At 34.5% G+C, this 21647-nt stretch overlaps 1 protein-coding gene across 4 annotated transcripts in view; it reads left to right on the top strand.

Moving 5' to 3' along the window:
- Positions 1–21647, top strand: part of LOC150091589 (E3 ubiquitin-protein ligase arih1-like) — a 268953-nt gene that overhangs the window by 175929 nt on the left and 71377 nt on the right. For all 4 annotated transcript variants that reach the window (XM_090384745.1, XM_090384752.1, XM_090384760.1 and 1 more), the window contains one exon: positions 12103–12233. In XM_090384745.1, the coding sequence (XP_090240871.1) occupies positions 12103–12233 (131 nt within the window). The remainder of the gene's footprint in view (positions 1–12102; positions 12234–21647) is intronic.

Below are 21647 nucleotides of genomic sequence, written 5' to 3'. Positions count from 1 at the left end.
AAATTGCAGCATCTGGACACTACGCATCTGTGATGTGATCTTATTGAGCTGTGTTAAGACCTTGAATGGTTTGAGCAAGCTCAGTGCTGATGGGATTCTTCCTCTTGCTCAGATTAATTGCCTGAGGGGACCTAAATTGAAATTGAGGAAAGACAGTTGTAGAATAGATGTACGGAAATTTGCCTTTAGCCAGCAGGTGGTTGATTACTGGAAAAAAATTCCATCTGTTGTGGAAGTTGACAGTTGAAATAAATTCAACTCAGAACTAGACATCCATTTGGAGTGAATGGAGGGGTGAAACAGAAGTGTTTTTTGTTTTTTTTTTTGTTTGTTTGGCTGATGCTGCATAAGCTTGCTTTCTTGCATCATATGCCTCTGCTAATGCTATGTATAAAAAGTTACTAAGTGTAATTGAGGTAGCTATTTTTGAATGCTTTATAGATATATAAAGCCAATGGTGAGACAGTTATTCAAGCATCCTTTATTTGATTTTCTAATTTCTTTTAAATACTAGATGAAAAAATTATTGAATGCACATCAGTATCATGACAGAGCAGACCATTTATCATAGAAACAATGTTTAAATAAGAGGTAATTCTCACAGTGCAGAATGAGAATGTTTTAGAAATCATTGCCATGTGACATGACATTGCAAGTTATAGATTCAGTTAATTTTTGTACATCTGTTTTTTATTTGAAGTAATAAAAGTCATCTTAATTATAATCCCATTAGCAGGAAGTGATCGTGAAGTTGGATGATGAGTAGCAGTTGTTAAATGCAGAGGAATGAGTTTTAATTTCAGGAAAGGAAATTGTGACAGATTAAGGTGTTACATGGGGAAATAGCACACAGAGCAGGAATACATTAGAATTATTGTATACCTTTAAAGCTATAGCCACAGAAGCATTGAATGCATATACACAATTAAGAAAATAAATGGTCTAATAGAGTAAAAAAAGTGGGGTTTTTTGCCCTATTTTTGCACCACAGAAAGGTTTGGTTGGCAAAAGCAGAATGTGAGAAATCATCGGCTAAGAGAGCAAAGAAAGTAGGAGCTTTTCATTTGTGTAAATACTGAGAAGAGAAGAACAAATTGGATCAGATCCTTGTACAGTGAGTGGGAAAGTGTTAATTAATACAGCTGATATTGTGGATGAATTGAATAGGTACTCTGCATTGATATACAGCTTGGTCGTGATTAGTGCAACTAATGAATCCCATGAAGTAGTCACATTATTCGAATTCACTCTATTCAGAGTTATAATTATGTGTAAAATATGGTAATTGATTCCAGCTTGACAGAAATAGGTAATATACAGGATAAAAAGAATATACTTATAATATTTAAATTTATTATTAACAAAGTCATAGAGTACTGTAATTATAGAAAGCAAAATAAAAACAAAAAAATTCTAAATGTCATTCCTAAAGGTAAGCTTACACTGAAGAAAACATCTTTATTGTCTTTCGAAATATTTTAGCAGTGTAGACTGAACTGTTTTCTCTTTCTTTAAATCTTCGTACATATGCTGATAGATACAGAATGCTTTAACTGCATCTCAGCAAATTTGCCTGCTTTGATCAAGGTTAGGGTCAGCATCCATAATTTTTTGCTTCACGACTTCTACAGCTTGAAAGATATCTTTGAATTCCTCGAGAGTGAACTCCTTCGCTTGCACATTATCTCATTCTTCGGCATAATTGTCAGCTTCTTCAAATGCTCTTTGTTGATCTAAAAGTAGGAGATTATCATCAGTCAATTCTTCTGAGTATGAATTGAGCAGTTCCCGAACATCATCATTTTCTAGTTTATTAAATCCAAGCTCTCTTCCAATATTTGTTATTTCTTCTATAACAGTTTTTTCTTCGAAACCACTACTATTTGCACAATGAGGCAAAATGTGCTTCCACACTCCACATATGTTGTTTGCAGTTATTTGTTGCCAATCATGCTGAATATTTTCTATTGCATATCTGATGTTATAATATTTCCAAAACTCTTAAGGAAATTGCATCGTCTCCTGTATTTTTAGCAATTGCCTGTTCAACTGTTTTTCTTGTGTAGTAGGCCTTAAATCAGGCTTGTCCAACCTGCGGCCCAGGATGGCTATGAATGCGGCCCAACAAAAAATTGTAAACTTACAAACTTTGAGATTGTGACTATACCATTAATAATGCCACAAATACAATTTTTAACATGCTATTAATTTATAAGCGATGAATTTAACACGTTCTTTAGCAATGAGATTCATAAAATTATTCTCAAATAATTGTGTTTATTCAAAATTGCCGCCTATGCAAGTAGTTACTTCTCGACATAATAAATGGTGCCCTAGCGCTCTTGCTTCCTACTTTTACCACACAATAGATGTCTCTCTATATGCGCCATGGATATGCTGGTACGGCTTTCAATGTGCAATTGTAAACAGTCAAGTTGATACCGAAGAAAGGTGCAGATGTTATATGTGTTTGTGGCGATTTGGCGAGTAAAAAGCAGTGATTATTGATAATATTTCTTCCTACCTACTTTTATAAACGACAGACATTTTTGGTTATTTAAAAGACATGTAAGTATTTTTATTTGATTATTAAACCTTGCTTTCTAATTTTCAATTTTTTTTTTTTTTTTTTTTTTTTTTAAATTCCAGCATGGCTTCCACAGCATCTCAAAAGAAAACCGAACCAAAAAAAAGAAAAATTATAGAAGGAAGATTGTTCAATGAAAAGTGGACAGATGACTACATTTTTGTCGAGGCAAATACTAAGGCAATCTGCTTAATTTGTAGGGAATTTGTGCCAGTTTTCAAAGACTACAATTTGAAAAGGCATTACACACAAAAATATGCTGCAAAATTTAGTGCATATCAAGGAATGTGTCGTAAAGACAAAATAGCGGAACTGAAAAAAAGTCTATTGTCTCAACAAAGTTATTTTTAAAAAAATAACAAACGGATTCTATTGTAAAAGCTAGTTATGTGGTTGCAAACCTGATAGCAAAAAAATCAAAACCGTATGCCGATGGTGAGTTTATTAAGCAATGTATTGAAAGTGTGGCAGATATAATTTGCTCTGATTAAAAAAAAAAGGGGGGGGGGATTTTTTAAAATCAGTTTGTCTCACCAGACTATAGTCAGGCGAATTGATGAAATAGGAAAATCTATCGAAAAATGTTTGGAGAGTAGAGTTGCTAATTTTAAATTTTATGCTTTGGCGATAGCCGAAAGTATTGATGCTACTAATACAGCTCAATTGGCAATTTTTATTAGAGGTATTGATGACAAATATAATATCACTGAAGAAATGGCTTCTTTAGTGCCATTAAAAGACAACAACTAAATCAAGAGATTTATACAAAGCAGTGAAAAATACGTTAAAGCGATTTTCTTTGTCCATTGTGAACATACCTGGTATAGCTACTACTGGTGCCCTGGCAATGATAGGTAAAAGAGATGGACTTCTAAAATTAATAGAAGACGATGCAATTGCCTCCCAAAATTTGGTGTACTATGCAGTGATATTTCATGTATGATGAAATATCACTGCATAGTACACCAAGAAAAATTATGCGCAAAAGCTTTAAAGATGGATAACGTCATGTAGATTGTCATCAAGGCTGTAAATTTCATAAGGGCCAAGGGATTGAATCATCGCCAATTCCAGGAATTCCTTAAATTTATGAATGCTGACTATGGGGACATCATTTACTTTTCGGAAGTAAGATGGTTAAGTTGAGGTAAAATGTTGAAAAGATTTTATGATTTGCGAAATGAAATCAAGTCGTTTATGGAATCAAAAACAAAATTTGTGCCAGAACTTGACGATGAAAACTGGCTCACAGATTTGGTATTTTTAGTAGACTTCACCGCTCATTTAAATGAGTTAAACATGCACCTTCAAGGTGAAAACCAACTAATCAATACAATGTTTCAAACTATAACAGCATTCGAAATGAAACTGAAACTATGGCAATCTCAAATTGAGGCAAACAATTTTATGCATTTCGACACGTTGGCTAAACACTGTCCTGTGAACAACGAAAAATATGTAGCCTTGCTTTTTGATTTGATACAGGAATTTGAGAACAGGTTTCAAGATTTCTGGAAAAATCATCAATCTTTTGGTATATTTGCGACTCTATTTTCAGTCGACATAAACATATTACCTGCCAATTTTCAAATGGAATGCATAGAGCTACAACCTGACATTCACCTTAAAGAAAAATTTGATCATGTCTCTTTACTGGACTTCTATAAGATATATCTTCCCAGAGAAAAATATCTGTCGCTTCACAATCATGCCTTATTCATGTCATCACTATTTGGAAGCACCTACATTTGTGAGCAGCTATATTCAAGGATGAAGCACACAAAGAATAAAACTAGAACCAAAATATCTGATGAGCACCTTGAGAACTCACTGAGAATTGCAACTACTTCCATCAAACCAAATATTGAAGCATTGTTTTTGAGACACTAATGTCAAACATCTCACTAATTTCATGTTGCTGTCTTTATAATAAAAAAAAATTCATGAATTAATGAAGTTTGTTACTTAAATAAGTTAACTATATATTCTAGTTTTTTTGCTCATCAGCTAGTGTTTATGTATTTTATGTGTGGCCCAAAACAACTGGTCTTCTTCCAATGTGGCCCAGGGAAGCCAAAAGGTTGGACACCCCTGCCTTAAATGTTGTGTTTCCCTCGAAACACAACAAAGATGTTGTTTGGCTGCAAAAAAATGATTTTTACATTTTCACATAATGAACCAAGTGTAGTTGGTTGACCTGGAGCATTATCTAAAATTAGTAGTTTAGTAGTACTTTAAATCCAATGTTGCTTTCCTTGCAATATTTTTCAACAGCTGGGCAAAAATAGCTTGAAAACCAGTCAGTGAATACAGCTTGGGTCACCTGTGCTTTCTTATTTGATTGCCAAATAATTGGAGGTGATCTATGGTTGTAGCCTTTTGGAGTGTGAAGATTTGGAGACCACTAAACAAGCATCAGTTTCAATTTAAAATCACCTTGAGCATTGCCCCTCCCAATAAGTGTTAGGTGATCTTTAGACACTAAGTCCAGGTTGAGTTTTTTTTCTTTCTTAGAAATGTAAATTCTGGAAGGCATCCTTTTCCAGAATAAACCGGTTTCATCCACGTTAAATATTTGTTGGTCAGTGTATTCACCATCTTCGATTATTTTTTTAAAAACATCAGGATATTTAGATGCTGTCTTCATTAGCACTGGCCACCTCACTGGTGATTTTAACATTATACAGCCGAACTCTATTTTTAAATTTTTAAATTTTTAGGCACCAGCGAGGTGATCTGATAGAGGTGTATAAAGCCTTGAATGGTTTAAGCATGCTCAATGCTGATGGGATTCTTCCTCTAGCTCAGAAAAATCACCTGAGAGGGCATAAATTCAAATTGAGGAAAGACAGATGTAGGATAGACGTGCGGAAATTTGCCTTTAGCCAGCGGGTGGTTGGTTGGTGGAACAGACTTCCATCCCTTGTGGTGGAGGTTGATAGCCTAAATAAGTTTAAGGCTCAGCTGGACAGGTATTTTGAACGAACAGAGGGGTGAAGTGGAAGTGGGTTTTTTTTTTTTTTTTGGCTGATGCTGCATAAGCTTGCTTTCTTGCATCAAATGCCTCTACTAATGCTAATGCTAAATCGATCAAATCAACCAACACTCACATTAAACATTTCTTCTACTTCATTATTTTTTTCTTTCACTCTCCTAAACAAATTTAAATCTTTTGTCTGAATGGCTGCTCTGCTAAGGGGAATACATTTTTGATGGCAATCCTCAATCCATACAGTTAAAAGATGCTCCATTTCTATCATAGTAATACTTCTATTCTTTTTAGATGTTTCCAAACTACAAAAAACTGATGCTGCTTTACATTTTTCTTTTATTTCCCCTGTGTGTTCTATATTATTCTGTACCATAGATTCAGGCATTCTGACATCTTATCCTATTTTAGAGTTGCTATGACCATGTTCGTGTTGTTCAGTCACATAAATTTTTTCCTCTAATCTAATAATGAGCCTCTTCTTTTTTGCGATCATACTGTTTTTATCTGAAGGAATTTTCCTTTTGTCCATTTTGTTAAGGGCACTTCTTAAAATGATTAAAACAAATCAAGAAAACTAACATATATTACGACAGGCAGTAGCACATGCACACCTGAAGATAACACGTGTAGTCGCATATAATGCAAGGCTAGCGCAGCGTCTCGCATTAACTGAATTTTGGTTCACATAAAATGCAACCTGGTATCATTATACAATTTGCACTAAATTGAATATCGCATTATTCAAAGCTCACATTAATCACGACTTAGCTGTATACAAAAGAAACAACTCTTAGTAGTTGGAGAAAACTGTGAGTGAAGCTGGGAAGCATGGAATTAGTGAAATTGAAATTTCAAAAGATTACACTGGTCAACAAGGCTAACATGGGTGAAAGTAAGCATTTTTTTGTTAACTTGTATGTGGTTATTATGAATATGGCAGTAAAAAAGTTTCTATCGTGTCACATTTTTTTACAAAAATGCAAAACGTTTTTTAAAAAAAAACTTAAAATAGCTTCAAAATCAATAAAGTCATCCAACATTGCACTCTGTACCTTCCCAGTTGAATTTATTTTAACAAAATAGACATATCTATGGTATACTAATATCTCTTTTTAGTTTTATGGCCCTGAGGAGTGGCTGCTCTGAGTTATATTGCTATAATCCTTCTTGCGGTAGCACATTGGGACCCTACTATATTTCCGGCAGCCAGGTACCTCTGTGAAGGATGACTTGTTTACAAGCTGTCTTTAGCTCTTAAATGTAAATTTTTAGTACTTTCGATTTGTAAGATCTAGTGGTAGGTTGTGGTGCTTTAAAGTTCCGTTTTGGCCTTGTGAAAATTTGCGAAATGGAGCGAAACAGCGTGCGTGTGTTAATTCACCAAACTTTTTGCCAGATCATCAGAACAATTCTGATGATCTGGTCTATGATCTGACAATGTTAATTCACCAAACACACGCACATGTTTGTCAACAAACAGTTTGCTATGTTTGTTGACAACTTTACAGTTGACAACTCAAGCTTATTATTTTTATTTTGGTTGTCACGTGGGTAATCAGGTGGGCACTGCATATGTGCTGTTTAAAAAGTGCTATGTGAATCTGACTGAATGGATGAAGGAGAACAATTCTTTTTGCCAGATCATCAAAACAATTCTGTTCTGATGATCTGGCAAAAACCAACAAGTCACCTCGAAGATTGTTATTCCTGCCTCACAGGGGTTTTTGAGGAAAAATAGAGTTAAAATAAAATACCCCAACCTTCTGTCTGCAATAAGACCAGTGCCACTCACACACTGGAACTCCCTATTCCTCTACCTAGTTGTGAAGAAATCACTATTCCGGAAGAAGAGCCAAGAGTCACTAGAGCCCATACCTGCCTTCTCAACATCTGCCGATCCTAGTTACAATCCTGAAAATGACAAACCTCTCTCTTAATTGAGCAAAGCAAACTTAATGATTTGGTTAGGGATTTATATCTTTCAAACAGCATGCTGAGCTATTAGGATCTAGGTTGCAATAGTGGAATTTGCTGGCAAAAACCACAGGGATTTCTGTGTTTAGAAACTGAAATGAAAAGTTTGCAGGTTATTATCAAATGGAAGTTTCTCTTTGTGTCTACAAAAATGTAAATGGATTGATGGATGAACTAGGGTTTGAACACAATCCTGAAGAATGGAGATTATTCATTGATTCTTTTAAATTCGTTTAAAAGCAGTTTTACTACACAATGGTAATATCAAACTGTCAGTCCCAGTGGCTAGAAAAGAAACCTATGATAACATGTCATTTCTATTAAATGCCTTAAACTATAAGAAATATTGTTGGAAAATCTGTGGTGATTTAAAAGTAATTGCTTTGTTGCTTGGACTACAGGGTGAGTTACTAAGCATTGTTGTTTCCTGTGTTTATGGGATTGCCGAGAAGTAAAACATCATTATATTGTGAAGGAATGGCCCATCAGAGAAGAATATGTTCCCGGGAAACTCGACATCAGATGCATGCCTTTAGTGAAACCTGAAATGATGCTTCTCCTACCTTTGCATATTAAGTTAGGTCTGTGAAAAATTTTATAAAAGCTCTGTACAAAAATAGTGAAGGTTTCGAGTACTTAAACCAGTTTCTAAAAATTAGTGATGCAAAGCTGGAGAGTATATTTTTAGACCCACAAATTAGACAGTTGTTAAAGGATGAAATCTTTGAATCTAAACTTAATGCCACTGAATTAGTGGCATTAAGTTTAGATTCAAATTAAATGCTTTGCATTTAACATGGAAATCCTTCAGAGCTGTTGTTTGTGGGTTTTTAGGGAATAAAAAAAGTAGAGAACTATAAAGAGTTGATAGAAGAATTGTTGCCTAACTGTCAAAAGTTAGGATGGCAAATGTTGCTGAAGTTACGCTTCCTACATTCACTCCTGGACTTCTTTCCGGACAACTTGGGATCTGTCAGTGACGAGCAGGGGGAAAGATTGCACCAAGACATCCGCACTATGGAGCAGAGGTATCAAGGATGATGGGATCCAGCAATCATGGGCGACTACTGCTGGTTTCTGATAAGGGAGACCATTCTCTTATTTTTACCCCCACTTTTGTATGTTAATTGCTTACTTAAATACAAATAGGTGTTTATAAAGTTTAAATATGTTATTTTTTATCCATTTGGGATGTTTACTGGTCGTCATTTCTATTTCAGGCAATTAATTTACAAGAAAAGTAGTAAAGTACATTTAGATAAGTAAAAATTCACAATTTTTGGAAAAAAGGAGTACAAAGCCATAACATGAAAATGTGCCATGCTACAAACTTTCTACTGTCATTTTTATTTTCAGCACATCCGATTTAGTCAAAATCAGTTGATTTCATTCAGGTTATTGTTGGCTAATGTTATTTATTCGAAAAACTTTTGAGCCTAAAGGCAAATAAAGTGACTGGAATTGATGGCACATACCCAGTAATTTTGAGAGAGAGAGAGAGTAGAGAGAGAGAGAGAGAGAGAGAGAGAGAGAGAGAGAGAGAGAGAGAGAGAGAATTGAAACATTAAGTTTAGTTATGAGGCCATTGTTGGACTTGGAAGAAATTCCCTTTGGCTGGAGAAGTGACAATGTATCACCAATACATAAGAGCTCTTCTAACAGTGAAGTGAGACTGACTGACTGATCAATCTAACTTTAATGGTAGGGAAAATCTTGAAAGCAGTGATAAATAGTGCATTATAGGATCATTTCGATGAGAAATGGTATTCTGAAGGAATACCATTGCATGTTTTTTGTGAAAGAAAAATCATGTTTAACCAACCTGGATATCTGTTTTGACAGAATTGCTCACGAGCTTGATATAGGAATAATTTCAACATTGTTTGTTTGGATTTGAACAAAGCATTTAACTTCTCAGTCCTGCATGAGAGGATTCCTCTAAGCTGGAACATGTTGAAATTGCAGGAAAAATCCTTGGATACATTGCAAGGTAGGTGGCTAAGGGTTGTGATTCATGATTACTTCTCAGATTGGGCCACTGTACAAAGTGGAGTTCCCCAAAGATTGGTTCTGGGACCATTGTTTTTGATTTTTTTTAAAAATGATATTGAGAAAGGGATAGATGGCATGATATCAAAATGCAGGTGATATCAAGGTCAGTAAAGTAATTAATAATTGGCACCAAGCAACACTTCTTCAGGACAACTTGGACTTCAGACTGATCAGAAAAGTGGCAGCTAAGGAAATAGTAATCCCAAAATAACTTATACGCCATAGGGCTGGATTAAAAACAGTAGAGGAAAAAAGGGAAGAATGTAATTGGGAGTTATATGGTTTCATATTAAGTTCTCTAAGTAGTGTTAGACAGTGGCAAGGAAGCCCATGGTTTAAGACTGATGAATTATCATATGTTGGCTGTAGAAATAAGGACAACATAATCCTGCTGTATAAGACAATTGTAAGACTGCACTTAGAATACTGTGTTCAAGTGTGGAGACCATGCCTAAAGAAAGGCACTGAGCTTCTTGAAAGGGGTCCAGAGATCTGGCAACACTCCTGGTGTGATCAGCAGAACGTCCATATGAGGAAAAACTTAGAATATGTGAGTTGCAGAGTTAAATTAGGCACCTTAAAGATGACATAACTGAGGTATACAGGGCTTTAGGGGGTGAAAATAAATTGAACAAGAGCAAAATTTTCATTGTTATAAATGATTCCAGACCTAGCAGAGGTAATTTAAAATTATGGTGGAGGGGAGGTTTATTCTGGATTGTAGGAAAAGTGAGTTGTTAATTACTGGAATAAGCTGCCTTCATAGGTGGTCAAAGCCAAAAGCTTATGGAGATTCAAAGTTCAGTTTGATAGGTACCTACATAAGGATGGAGACAAATAAATGGTTTATTTTATTATTTTTATTTTATTTTTTGGTTACTGCAGCAAAAGCCTCAGGCTTCCTTGCACCTTATAACTAATACTAATCTGCATTAATATTTCGATAAGTTGACATGATAGCTAGTAATATAGTCCCTTTCATTGAATGCAATCCTAGTTCTTACAAAGAACTGGAGGCTACATTCAGTTCAGTTCAAGTCCCCTTGAACTCTCTGTACCTACAAAGAAAATAACTTATTTTCAAACCAGTACATAATACAAATATAAGTACTTATACAATACTTTAAATTCGGAGTTATTTAGGTTTTAGTTTGTAATGTTTTAATAAGATGAATACACCTGCTTCTCTGCTGCAGTGAAATTTATCCCGAGTGCCATTTCAGGTTCAACTGTGATTGATTTCTCCTTTCAGACACGAATACAATTTATTTATTGTTGTTAGTTTGGAAAACATAACTTTGCACAACATAATATTTTCTACTTTGCAAATTATTGCAAAGCCATTTTTTTTTTTTAGTTATATTTTCATTGGAGCAATTAGATAACTCCTTTTTCTTAGTCAAGGAGTGGTAGATGGAATTTGCTGTGCCCATAGCAGGAGGATTCTGCATCCAGCCATGTTAGTCAGCTTCAGGAATTTCTTAGAGAGATTGCGATGGAGGCTTTCTGGTTCCTAATAATATTAGGTTCATTGACATATTAGGTCACTTTCACAGTAAATTTATTTAAAAATGTGGAAATCTTATTACATCATTATCATATAACATAACATTATTATTATTATATAGCATAATTTTTAAACCAGATTGGATATGTTGAGAAAGGAAAATTTAGATGTTTGCACTTGAGCTCAAACATGCATCCTTCACATGGTATAAAAACATTATGGGGATCCTCTTGTCTCGAAACTTTACTAGACATGTTGAACAGACAACTTGTGATCAAAACCCGCTAATATTAGCAGGTCTCGATCTTTTCTCGATTTTTTCCAAAATTACTATAGTGTGTTGCTAACTTATTCACATATCTTCTGAATCAGATGTGTTGAAATATTGCTGTATGTATATTGATATTCTGAAGAGAGTTTGATTTCTTCAGAACATCAGTATACATGCAGAAATCAGGAAAGGTAGAGATCCTTCATTTACCACATGGAAATGAAAAGTGAACAATCTTTACCTTTCATAATTTATCATATACCTTTTATAATTGTTTAGTAGGGGGTGCAGTCATTTATATTTAACTTTTTTAAATAAGTATAGGTGTATTATTGATAAATCCTTATATCAAGCCTTTCATATTACTTCTGAAGATAGGTTTAGAAAAATATTTTGGATGTAAGCATTAAGATTTTGGTTGTTGCTTTGCAAATGGATTGTGCAGCTTGCATACAATTGGTAAGTTTCTTTGGTTTCTGCTGCCTTCATGGAGGCTAAGATGTTCAAACTCTAAATAATTGAACTAATAAGCATTGTGCCTGAGGTGTATTATGCCAATGTATATACTGCTATTTATTTTTAATGTGTGCTGTTACCCAGGTGGCCATTTAAGACATTATTGCTGCTTTGCCATGGGTATATAATAATTATAACCATGTATGTTTGATGTTGAATTGAATTCATGTGTGTATGAATTATTGCTTTCTTTACCTTTACAGGAATGTCCAAAATGTAATGTTACAATTGAGAAAGATGGTGGCTGTAACCATATGGTGTGTAAGAATCAGAATTGTAAAGCTGACTTCTGCTGGGTATGCTTAGGACCTTGGGAACCACATGGTTCTTCATGGTAAGGTTTTATCAATGGTTATATTTTCATCAGAGTAATATTTTCTACAATATGTTTATGCTATCACATATCATTATCAGCCATTTTCAATCCACTGCAGGATGAAAGCCTCTCCAGAAACTTTCCAGTTCCTTCTGTTTTTTGCAATGGATATCCATTTACTGCCCATGAACTCTTGAATTTCATCTGTCCATCTCTGTTGTTGTCTTCCAGGTTTTCTTTCAGCTCCTCTTGGGTACCATTCAGTTATTTTCTTAGTTCATCTGTCATGCCTTTGAGATATGTGTCCTGCCCAAGTCCATTTCAGTTCTTTAGTTTTAATAAGAATGTCCTGTATTTGAGTTTGCTGCCTAATACGTGTTTCTCTTCTTATCCAACAGTCTGATTCCTAATATAATTTGTTCCATTCTTTGCTGTGTAGTTTTCAGCTTCTCTTCCATTCTTTTTGGGAATGCCCAAGTTTCACTTCCATAAGTCATGCTGGGGAGTGCGTATACATTGGTTCATTATTTTACATTTCAGACAAATTGGGATATTGCTCCTCAGTATGTGACTATATTTCCTGAGGTGCCTCCGTAGCCAGGTGGGCAGGAGCAGCAGTGCATAGCACACGCTTCTTGATTAGACCAGGGTTCGAGCCCGTGACCACCAAATAAATACGGAGGGTGCGGAAAGGTCAGGGAATGACAACAACATATTTCCCGAATGCTATCCATTTGAAATTTATTATTATCTTGACTTCTGCCATCACAAATACTTCCAACTATCACTTTCAGTTAACCAAAACAGCTTTATGTAAATCTGCATATATTGTCAGAGTGTAAAATTGAAATAAATTAACTTTTAAAATTTCAAAATTAAAAAAAAAATATATATTGCTATATATTTTTTTGCCTGTATTACCAAATTATATGTATACATTTATTTTCAAAGAAATTATTTCAGATACTAAAATGCTATTTGCTTGCAGGGAAGCATTTCTTCAGTGTACAGGTTGATGTTTTTGGATCTTCACTCTCTGTTCTTGGATCATTGTAGACCAGTAATCAACATTGTTATAATCACTACTGTTTATAAACAAGATTTTCTGACTTTGGCTATTATATACACTTGGGGCACATCCAACCAGAGTTTGGAAAGTTTATGGCACAGCAATAGAAATTATGGTATAGGTTATGTAGGAACTGTGATATAGTTCATATATAAAACTTAGCTTCCTGTTGATTTCAATTACAATTTTCAGTATTTATTTTTACTGGCAATTTTGAAATATTGTAAAAATCATATGCAGATGCATTTAATGGTTATTCTACTCATATACTGACTCATAAGACATTCTGTTTATACCACATGCCTTTTCTGCAGATATTTCCACTGGCATATTCTTCTGAATTGGTTTCTATAATTATCCCCCCCCTCCCCTAAAGCAGTTCGAACAAGAGTTCAAATTCAAACCATTTACTGTCCAAATTAAAACTCACAAAACTAACTTTTCTTCTTCTTCCTCATTTATTCCTTCAACTTCAGTTTTTTGGAACACCCTCTCTTCACATGTATTTCCTAAAAATTAATCTACAGAAATTCAAGTCTAATGTCAACAAGTAACTTCTCAAATGTCAGCCCATGCACAGTACTAAGTACTACAGGTTTTAATATCTTTTCTGTTTGGGACTTTTTATAAAAAAAAAATTATACTGCAAACCTATTTTCTCTCTCTCTCTCTCTCATTGAATTTTATATAAATAAATGTAATATTTACAGATAATTACACTTCAAACATATCAAAGTATTTGCTATTTGCACATTTTGATAAACCGTTGTCCCTTTAACGAGCTGTTTTAGTTTGGATGAGAGGGGAATTAATGACACAAAGTGAGATGAATAAGGAGGTGTATTAAGACAGTTGGCATTCAGAAAAGGCATTTAGAATTCTCATAACACAATGAGTGAGAGTATTGTTATGGAGTAATTTTCAGTTTTTCTTTGCATACAAATCAGGTCTCTTCCTTCTGACATCTCTCAAACTCTTAATGATTTCTAAATATGTAGTCTTATTAACTATATGATCTGGTATAAATTCATAATAAATTACATTGTTATAGTCAAAAATAATTCTAATAACATAACTAACTTTAGACATCTGAGTTGTCCAGTGTTTTTTTTTTTTTTTAAACCTAGGAGGATTGATGTTTATCTATGGGTCATAATGATAACACTGGGTTTAATTTCCTGCCACTACTTTTTATTTTTTAGAAATACCGGAGCATGATCACAAATTATAACCTGCCTTCTGAAAGTTCATGTCTCTGCCCTATCACATCATTATACTCCTCTATTCTAGCCTCTAACATTTTCCTAATTTGCCAATGTAACAATACTTAGTCTGGTCACTGAATAGAAACACATTGGCAAGTCGAGGTGTCTGAGGATATAATATAGGAGCATAATGATGTGATCAGGCAGCCTCTTATGTAATCATTCTACAGCTACAATGTGTTATTGGGAGGGGGGCTGTATCATTTGACCCCAAATGATGTCCAGGTTCGACAGAAGTAATCTGTGTTCCTTCTGTCGAAGTATATAGCTGATTGATTCAGTTGAATCATTACAGGAAAGTGAATTGAGTCATTTCAAAATAAGTCATCAGTTCAGCATAGTAGTATTTGAGCCATTGAAGGTCCAAAAATTCAATACCCAACCTGCTGGAGGAAAATGACAAGTAACTTTAAGTGAACTTGATACAAATGAAATAATTAAAAAAAAAAAAAAAAAAAAAATTGCAGCTTGTGTGATGATCAAGGTCAGTGTTTCTCAAACTTTTGCAGCTATCAGTACCCTAAAATTATGCACTGCGATTCACGACACCCTTTTGAACAGTATCATAACTTGGGCAAGGTGACATAGGCACCCACCACCAAAATTTTTTAATTTTACATTCTACTGTAAAAGACATTCTGTTGAATTTCTTTTGCAGTAGAATGCCATTTAATTGTGATCAGTTATCTGAATTGAAGAGCCAGACTGGTGAATTCCACAAAGTTCGCCTCTCAACTCAGGCAATTTTCTCAGAATGGAAATTCAGTTACACAGTTCTCTCTGCTTATTGTTAAAATAAGTTTACCCTGCAAAAAAACATATGCAGAACCCATTTGGCAGAACCACTGGTCTGACTATTGGGTAAATAGTAGATATACTACTGACTCTCTCTCTACATACCTAGTAATTTGGCATGATCAAATAAAAATTATTGAACTATTTAGTTGGTGAAACAGTCAAATGAATAGGTGATTAAAGCAGCATTTCCTTGTTGCTTTCTGTTTGTTCTGAATTCTGCCAGCCATTTAAAACCTACTGAATAATTGCATTAATTACTTAATTATTAAACATTGAGTAATCCATTTCAGTTGATTGCACCCATCTATACCAGTAACCTAACCTCTATATACTTCTTTCAGGTGTGGACCTGTTCTTAGGGTCTTCTGCTCAGAGCAGGCATATTGTTTGTCGTGCCCTTGGCAATCCGTTTTGTTATTCCCAAGTGTGGATTCAGCCTCTTGTGTGTTTTTTTTTTTTTTTTTTTTTTTTGAGATAGGGAGTAATAGTAGAGGAAAATAAAAAATCTAAAAATATTTTTACAGATAGGCAAATTTTACTTTCACTGTCTTTGAAAATAATGGATGGCATCTACTGAACAAGGATGTTTCACCAATAGGTGACTCAGTAACTTAACTACTAGTTTGATGCTATTTACTGTCAGGTAATATATTTTTGTAATAAAGAATTAAAAATAGAGTGCCACTGAACCAGGATTTTCATCATTAACATTTTCTCAGCTTACTGGGACAACGTTAAGTCAAGGAGCTGTTGCTATGCATATGCCATAGATAAAATTTAATTTATCTGTAGAATATGTTCATCCCCCCCCCCCACACAAACTTTTAACTTTATCTACAGAGTAATACAAAATGTTGGCACATTTGTATCAACAATTAAAACTGAATTATTAGTTGAATTTCATTTAAAGTTGACTTGTAATCTGCAGTGGAAAAATTCACTAGAAGAGCTGCAGTTAGTCATGGTACTTTACATACTTGTAGATTTATGTTCTTCCATCAATAAGCAAAATGGCCTTTTTTTCAATTGTGAAGATACAATTGAAAAGAAGACTAAAGGGGTTTTTTTTTGTTTTTTTTTTGGAAAAAGAGTAATTGCGCTTTGCAGAGATTTCAGACTCTTTTTTTTTTTTTTTTTTTTTTTTTTTTTTTTTTTAACTCATTTAGCAACTGCAAGAAACATGATACTTCATTTATTCCAGCAGTTTTAAGTGGAATATCCTTGCATGGTCAGTGTTCATTCTCCAGAAAATGTTGAATGTCGAAATGTATAAGTTGAAATGTAGCATAGTCCAGGAAAGTCAGCAAAAAAAGCAGCCTATTAACTTGGAATATCTAAGCATTCTGTTTTCAATGTTTCAATTCAGTTTGAAAATGTACCCATTCAAGATTACAGAACTACATAAACTTTTCAAAAATGATGAGTGTAAAAGACTTCAATTTGCTACATGAGCAAAGGGGAGAAATGTAGCAAATTGAAACAAATTACAATACATCTGGTTTTCAGATGAATTGTTTATTTGCATAGGACTGTGAACATGTAGAGTGAACAAGTGGTTTCAGGCAAATAGAACTTCACTGCCATCTTTATGAGAAAAGTTGCAACAGAGGAAAAGTCACTATGTTAGTGGTCTTTTTTAAATCTTCTGATCCTAATGGTTTAATTGGACCTACCTTTAGCAAAATTTTTAACTCACAGTGGTACCTATTTATGCTGCCATGATTGTTCAATTGTGTTGAGAAATTGATGTCACATCATTACAAACATTGGTGTATGCCTTCAGAATCTTGTTTGTCAAAATGCACAACATATTGAACATAGTGAAATAAGAATGTGTTTTCCAACTGTCTCAGCATGAAAATTTATAACATTTTTAACAATTACTGAATAAAAGAGTTTCTTAGGAACCATTTAAATGTGTCAGTTTTATGCACCAGTCTCTCCTCTATGCATAATGAATAGTCAAACTATTCGTAAGAAAAAGATCCCCAAAAACTTCTTGTTTGTCCTGATCAGCATCATGATTTCTTTGCTTTAAAGGCAGTAAGTATCTGTATGCTTTGATAGTCCTTGTCAGTGTTTTCCTAATATGGAACCTCCTCTGGTTGATCTCCCGTATCTTAAAATGTCTTTACCCAATTCTGTCAAATTCATCTGTCTCAAATCATTCTCCCAACTCAACAAATCACTCAAAGTTTTTCATAACTTCAGTCAGCTTAAATTTTTTCAGTTTCACAACTGCTGTTACTAATAATCTTATATAATTTGTTCATTTACTTGCTAGAACACAACACATCATAATACCCTTGATCTTTTCTTTGCTAACAAACCTTCAGAATACAGTAATACCCTGAAGTTACTCGATAGGTGGTTTCGACGAAAATCACTTAAATCGAATTTGTGTAAGTCAGGGTACAACTTTGCATATAAATACATATAAATTTTGTTTAATTGGGACCAAGAACTAATAAAAACACTAGTTTAAAAGAAAAATATTTAATAAAATTGCAGTTATTTATACATATTAATACAAATTATGTATTAAAAAAATGAGTTATGTAAAAAAGTTATTTCAATGTCGATGGCTTCATAAAATCTAACAAATTCGTCTGACGACAGCGCCTTTTTTTTTTCATGCAGAATTTCTTCGTAGCAAGCTAATAATTTTTTATTCCTTGCTTTGTAGATATAACGCATTCTTCGTTGGAGTCTGTTTTCTAAAATTTTTTAAGCCCTTTTCAATTGAGCCGAGACCTTCTGTCAAGCTTGCAATTGTCATGTGCTTTTCTGGTGGAACTGGGTCTGAAGTGTCGGATAATTCAGTGACGTTTTGCTTACTCATCTCTATGAGCTCATTCATTGTCAGCTCCTCACTATGTGAATCCAACAGCTCGTTGACATCATCACCATTGACTTCCAAATCTAATTGCCTGGCAAGATTAACAACTTCTTCTATCATATGAGCGACATGATCAGTTTCTGGTGTTGTTTTCGTCTCGTTTTCGAAAAAAAAAATGGACAAAGTTTCTTCCAGATGCCATTCAATGTTTTTTTTTTGTGAATTTCGTCCCAAGATTCTTCAATGATTCTTACGGTATCTAAAAAATTGAATTGTTTCCAAAAGTCTTTAACAGATATCTCACTATTTTGTCTCATAGCTTCATTCAGATGTGCAAATGAATGCCTCGTGTAGTAGGCCTTGAATGTTTTGATGACTCTCTGTTCCATCGGTTGAAGCAAACTGGTTGTGTTTGGAGGCAAAAACACAACTTTCACACATGGGTCGAAATTAATTAGGGTAGCAGGAGGGTGACTGGATGCATTGTTAATAAGAAGGATCAATTTAAATGGAATCTGTTTAGACTTGCAATAACGTTCGACTTCGGGTATGAAGTGGTGACCAAACCAGTCCTCAAAAACGGAAGCTGTCACCCAAGCTTTATGATTTGACTTCTGAATCACTGGTAAGCTAATTTTAGATATATTTTTTAAAACTCTTGGGTTTTCGGAGCTATAAATTAAGAGAGGTTTTAACTTGCAGTCACCAGCTGCATTCCCGCCGACCATCATTGTCAATCGGTCTTTGGAAACTTTAAAGCCTGGAAAGTTTTTTTTATTCGTGAAAACGATGTAATTTCCGACAAAAGTTGAGCACGAATTCGAACGCACACATATAAATATGACAGTTGGAATGCAAATTCTTGTATATGTGTGCAGCTCATGCGGCAGCAAAGTTGAATTTTGATCATCTTTTGCTCTCACTCTCCGCCGTCGCACCATATATCGATAGCATATGAAAAACGACCTTAAAGATAGTGAGCGGCAGTGTTGCCGAACGAAAAAATCAAGAACCGCGTAACTCAGGGTTTGCGTAAGTCGGGGTATTACTGTACACGGTTAATGTTAGCATTAGTCTCTTTTTTCAATGGAGCCTCTGTGTCATGGCCATTCTCAGCCTAATGTTATTTCTCATTACAACAATGTGAATTGGGGGAATCTCCATGATTCTGTTTCTCATTTCTTTGGTTCAGCTACTAATTGAATTTAAATCTTCTGATTCTAATGCATACTTAGATCATATAATTGAAATTATTCTTGTAGGGATGAAATCTTTTTATTTTTTTCCATCCTAAACTCTCATCCTTCTCAAACCTTCATTTTCCAATAAATAAGCTAAGGCTGATCATGATAAGAACATAGTATATTGCATGTGGCTTGTATTCAAATTTCCAGCTTCATTTTTTGCCTATACTAAAGTTTGCAACACTTAAAAAAAAAAAAAAATTTTAAAAAAAAGTTATTAATCCAGTCTCTATTTGAGCCTTTTGGTTCTGGTCAGAGCTATTAACTGAAACTCTTGCCCATCGACACTGATATCCCCCACTCCTCCTGATGGTTTTACTTCTTCAACATCTAAAGATAAAATTGACTTATTAGCATTCTGCTTTAGCTCCAACTCTTGCTTGAATGATTTCAGGATCTTGCTTCAATGGTCTTATCATCACCTACCATATTGAATGCATTCTGTTCAGTGCCTCCTGTGGTTTTCTGACAGAAGGCCATTAGAAAATCCTGAACAGTCTTGATGCCAGGAAGTCTCCATAACCTGATTGCATTTTTTTTTCACTTGTTCTAAAAACCTGATTCCACTAGTGTTTCCCCCTTCATGGAAATTTTCTCTTATTGAGCCAGTCCTAAACACAGGATGACATATCTCCACCCCCATCCAGTTATCATCCAATTGCAGTGACCTCAGCACTTAAAGTAATAAAAAAATCCATCAACTTCCAACTCTTATACTACTTTAAACCTTCCATGTGGTTAACAATCACCAATATAGATTCCACATATCAATCATTGGTCATATCTTGGCTTATAATACTCATCTTTGATAGATTCAGTGGAAAAGTTTTTAGCAAAACTCAAGCAGTCGCTCTGAATATTTCTAAGGCTTTTGATTATGCTCGGCATAAGGGGGTTTCTAAACAAGTTTCATCTTAAAATTTATCTTCTACTTTTAGCAATTGGATAGCTAGTTTTCTTATCCATGTGGATGACAGGAAGTGGCTCAGTCTTAAAAGTAAAAACAAAATCTCCAAGGTGGTGAACTTTTTTTCACCCCTTTACTCCTGTTTATTAATGAATTTCCACTGGTTGGAAATCCTGTTCAGAGTTTTATGAATGATAGTATGCTACATTCCACCTTCCAGTTTGAGTCCCTGCTATGTACAAATGGCTTCAACTTTTTGAATATTCCACTACTAATTCTCTGAAGGCTAATCTCTAGGTAATTTGCAAATTGGCCTAAAAAACTAGTTAATTTCAAATCCCTCATGTCTCATTTCTAGCAAAAAATAAAAATCTATTGCTGCTATGCTCACCTTCCATAACACTGATTTCTAGACAAGATTACATATCGCTATTGGGGATAACCTTGCCTTCTAACGTTCCTTGACATAAGCATATTGCAATTATTGCTTCCTCTGCATTGAAAAAACTAAATTTCCTTTTTTTTTCTCTTACCATTACTTTTCTTCTAAACAGATAATACTAACTCACTAAAAATTTGAAATATGTGCTACTATGAAATATTGTTCCCACTTCTGGGATAGTTCTTCAAAACCTCTCATAAGTTCCTAAACTTTGTCAAAAAAAAAAAAAAAAAAACAGTTAAGTTAATTAATGACCCATCCCTGACAGATCCTCTCCACTCTGCCAGACATTCAGTTTCTGTTGCACTTTTTCTACAGATATTTCCATAGGCACTGTTTCACTGAATTGGCATTTATAATTCCATCTGTTTCATCCAAACATGTGCCACAGTGAATGGACATTGACTCGTTGCCATAATCAGTCAACAACCATTCACTGTTCACCTCCAAACTTGCAGAACTAATTTTATCTCTTATTCGTTTATCCCTTCTATTCCTGTTCTTTGTTACAACTTCAAGTATTTCCCAACACTTAGTCTACCAAAATTCAAGTTCAATGTCAGGAAGTCTAATAAGGGTAGGTGGACTAGAACTTGGGTATGTTTGCCAGAAGCAAAAATTGATGATGTTACCAAAGTACTTCAAATTTTAAGGAGGAGGAGGAATAAAGAGAGCATTATTATTCATGTGGGGAGATATTAAGTGCACATGAACTGAAAATTTGTTGGAAAATAAGATCATGCTGAAAAAATGCTGAGAGTTCATAATGTATAATGCCTGAATTTCTTCCCAGATATGGTAGGAAAGACTATATGCTTGAAAGCTTTGTGGATTAACTCAACTTGAGGGATTCTGCAAGGCTTTTGGA

The sequence above is a fragment of the Mastigoproctus giganteus genome, chromosome 1 (genome assembly GCF_048544385.1).
Source record: "Mastigoproctus giganteus isolate SK-2022 chromosome 1, ASM4854438v1, whole genome shotgun sequence".
NCBI classification, from domain to species: Eukaryota; Metazoa; Arthropoda; class Arachnida; order Uropygi; family Thelyphonidae; genus Mastigoproctus; species Mastigoproctus giganteus.
The sequence above is the reverse complement of the archived record's forward strand: the minus strand, read 5'-3'. Positions and strand labels throughout refer to the sequence as shown.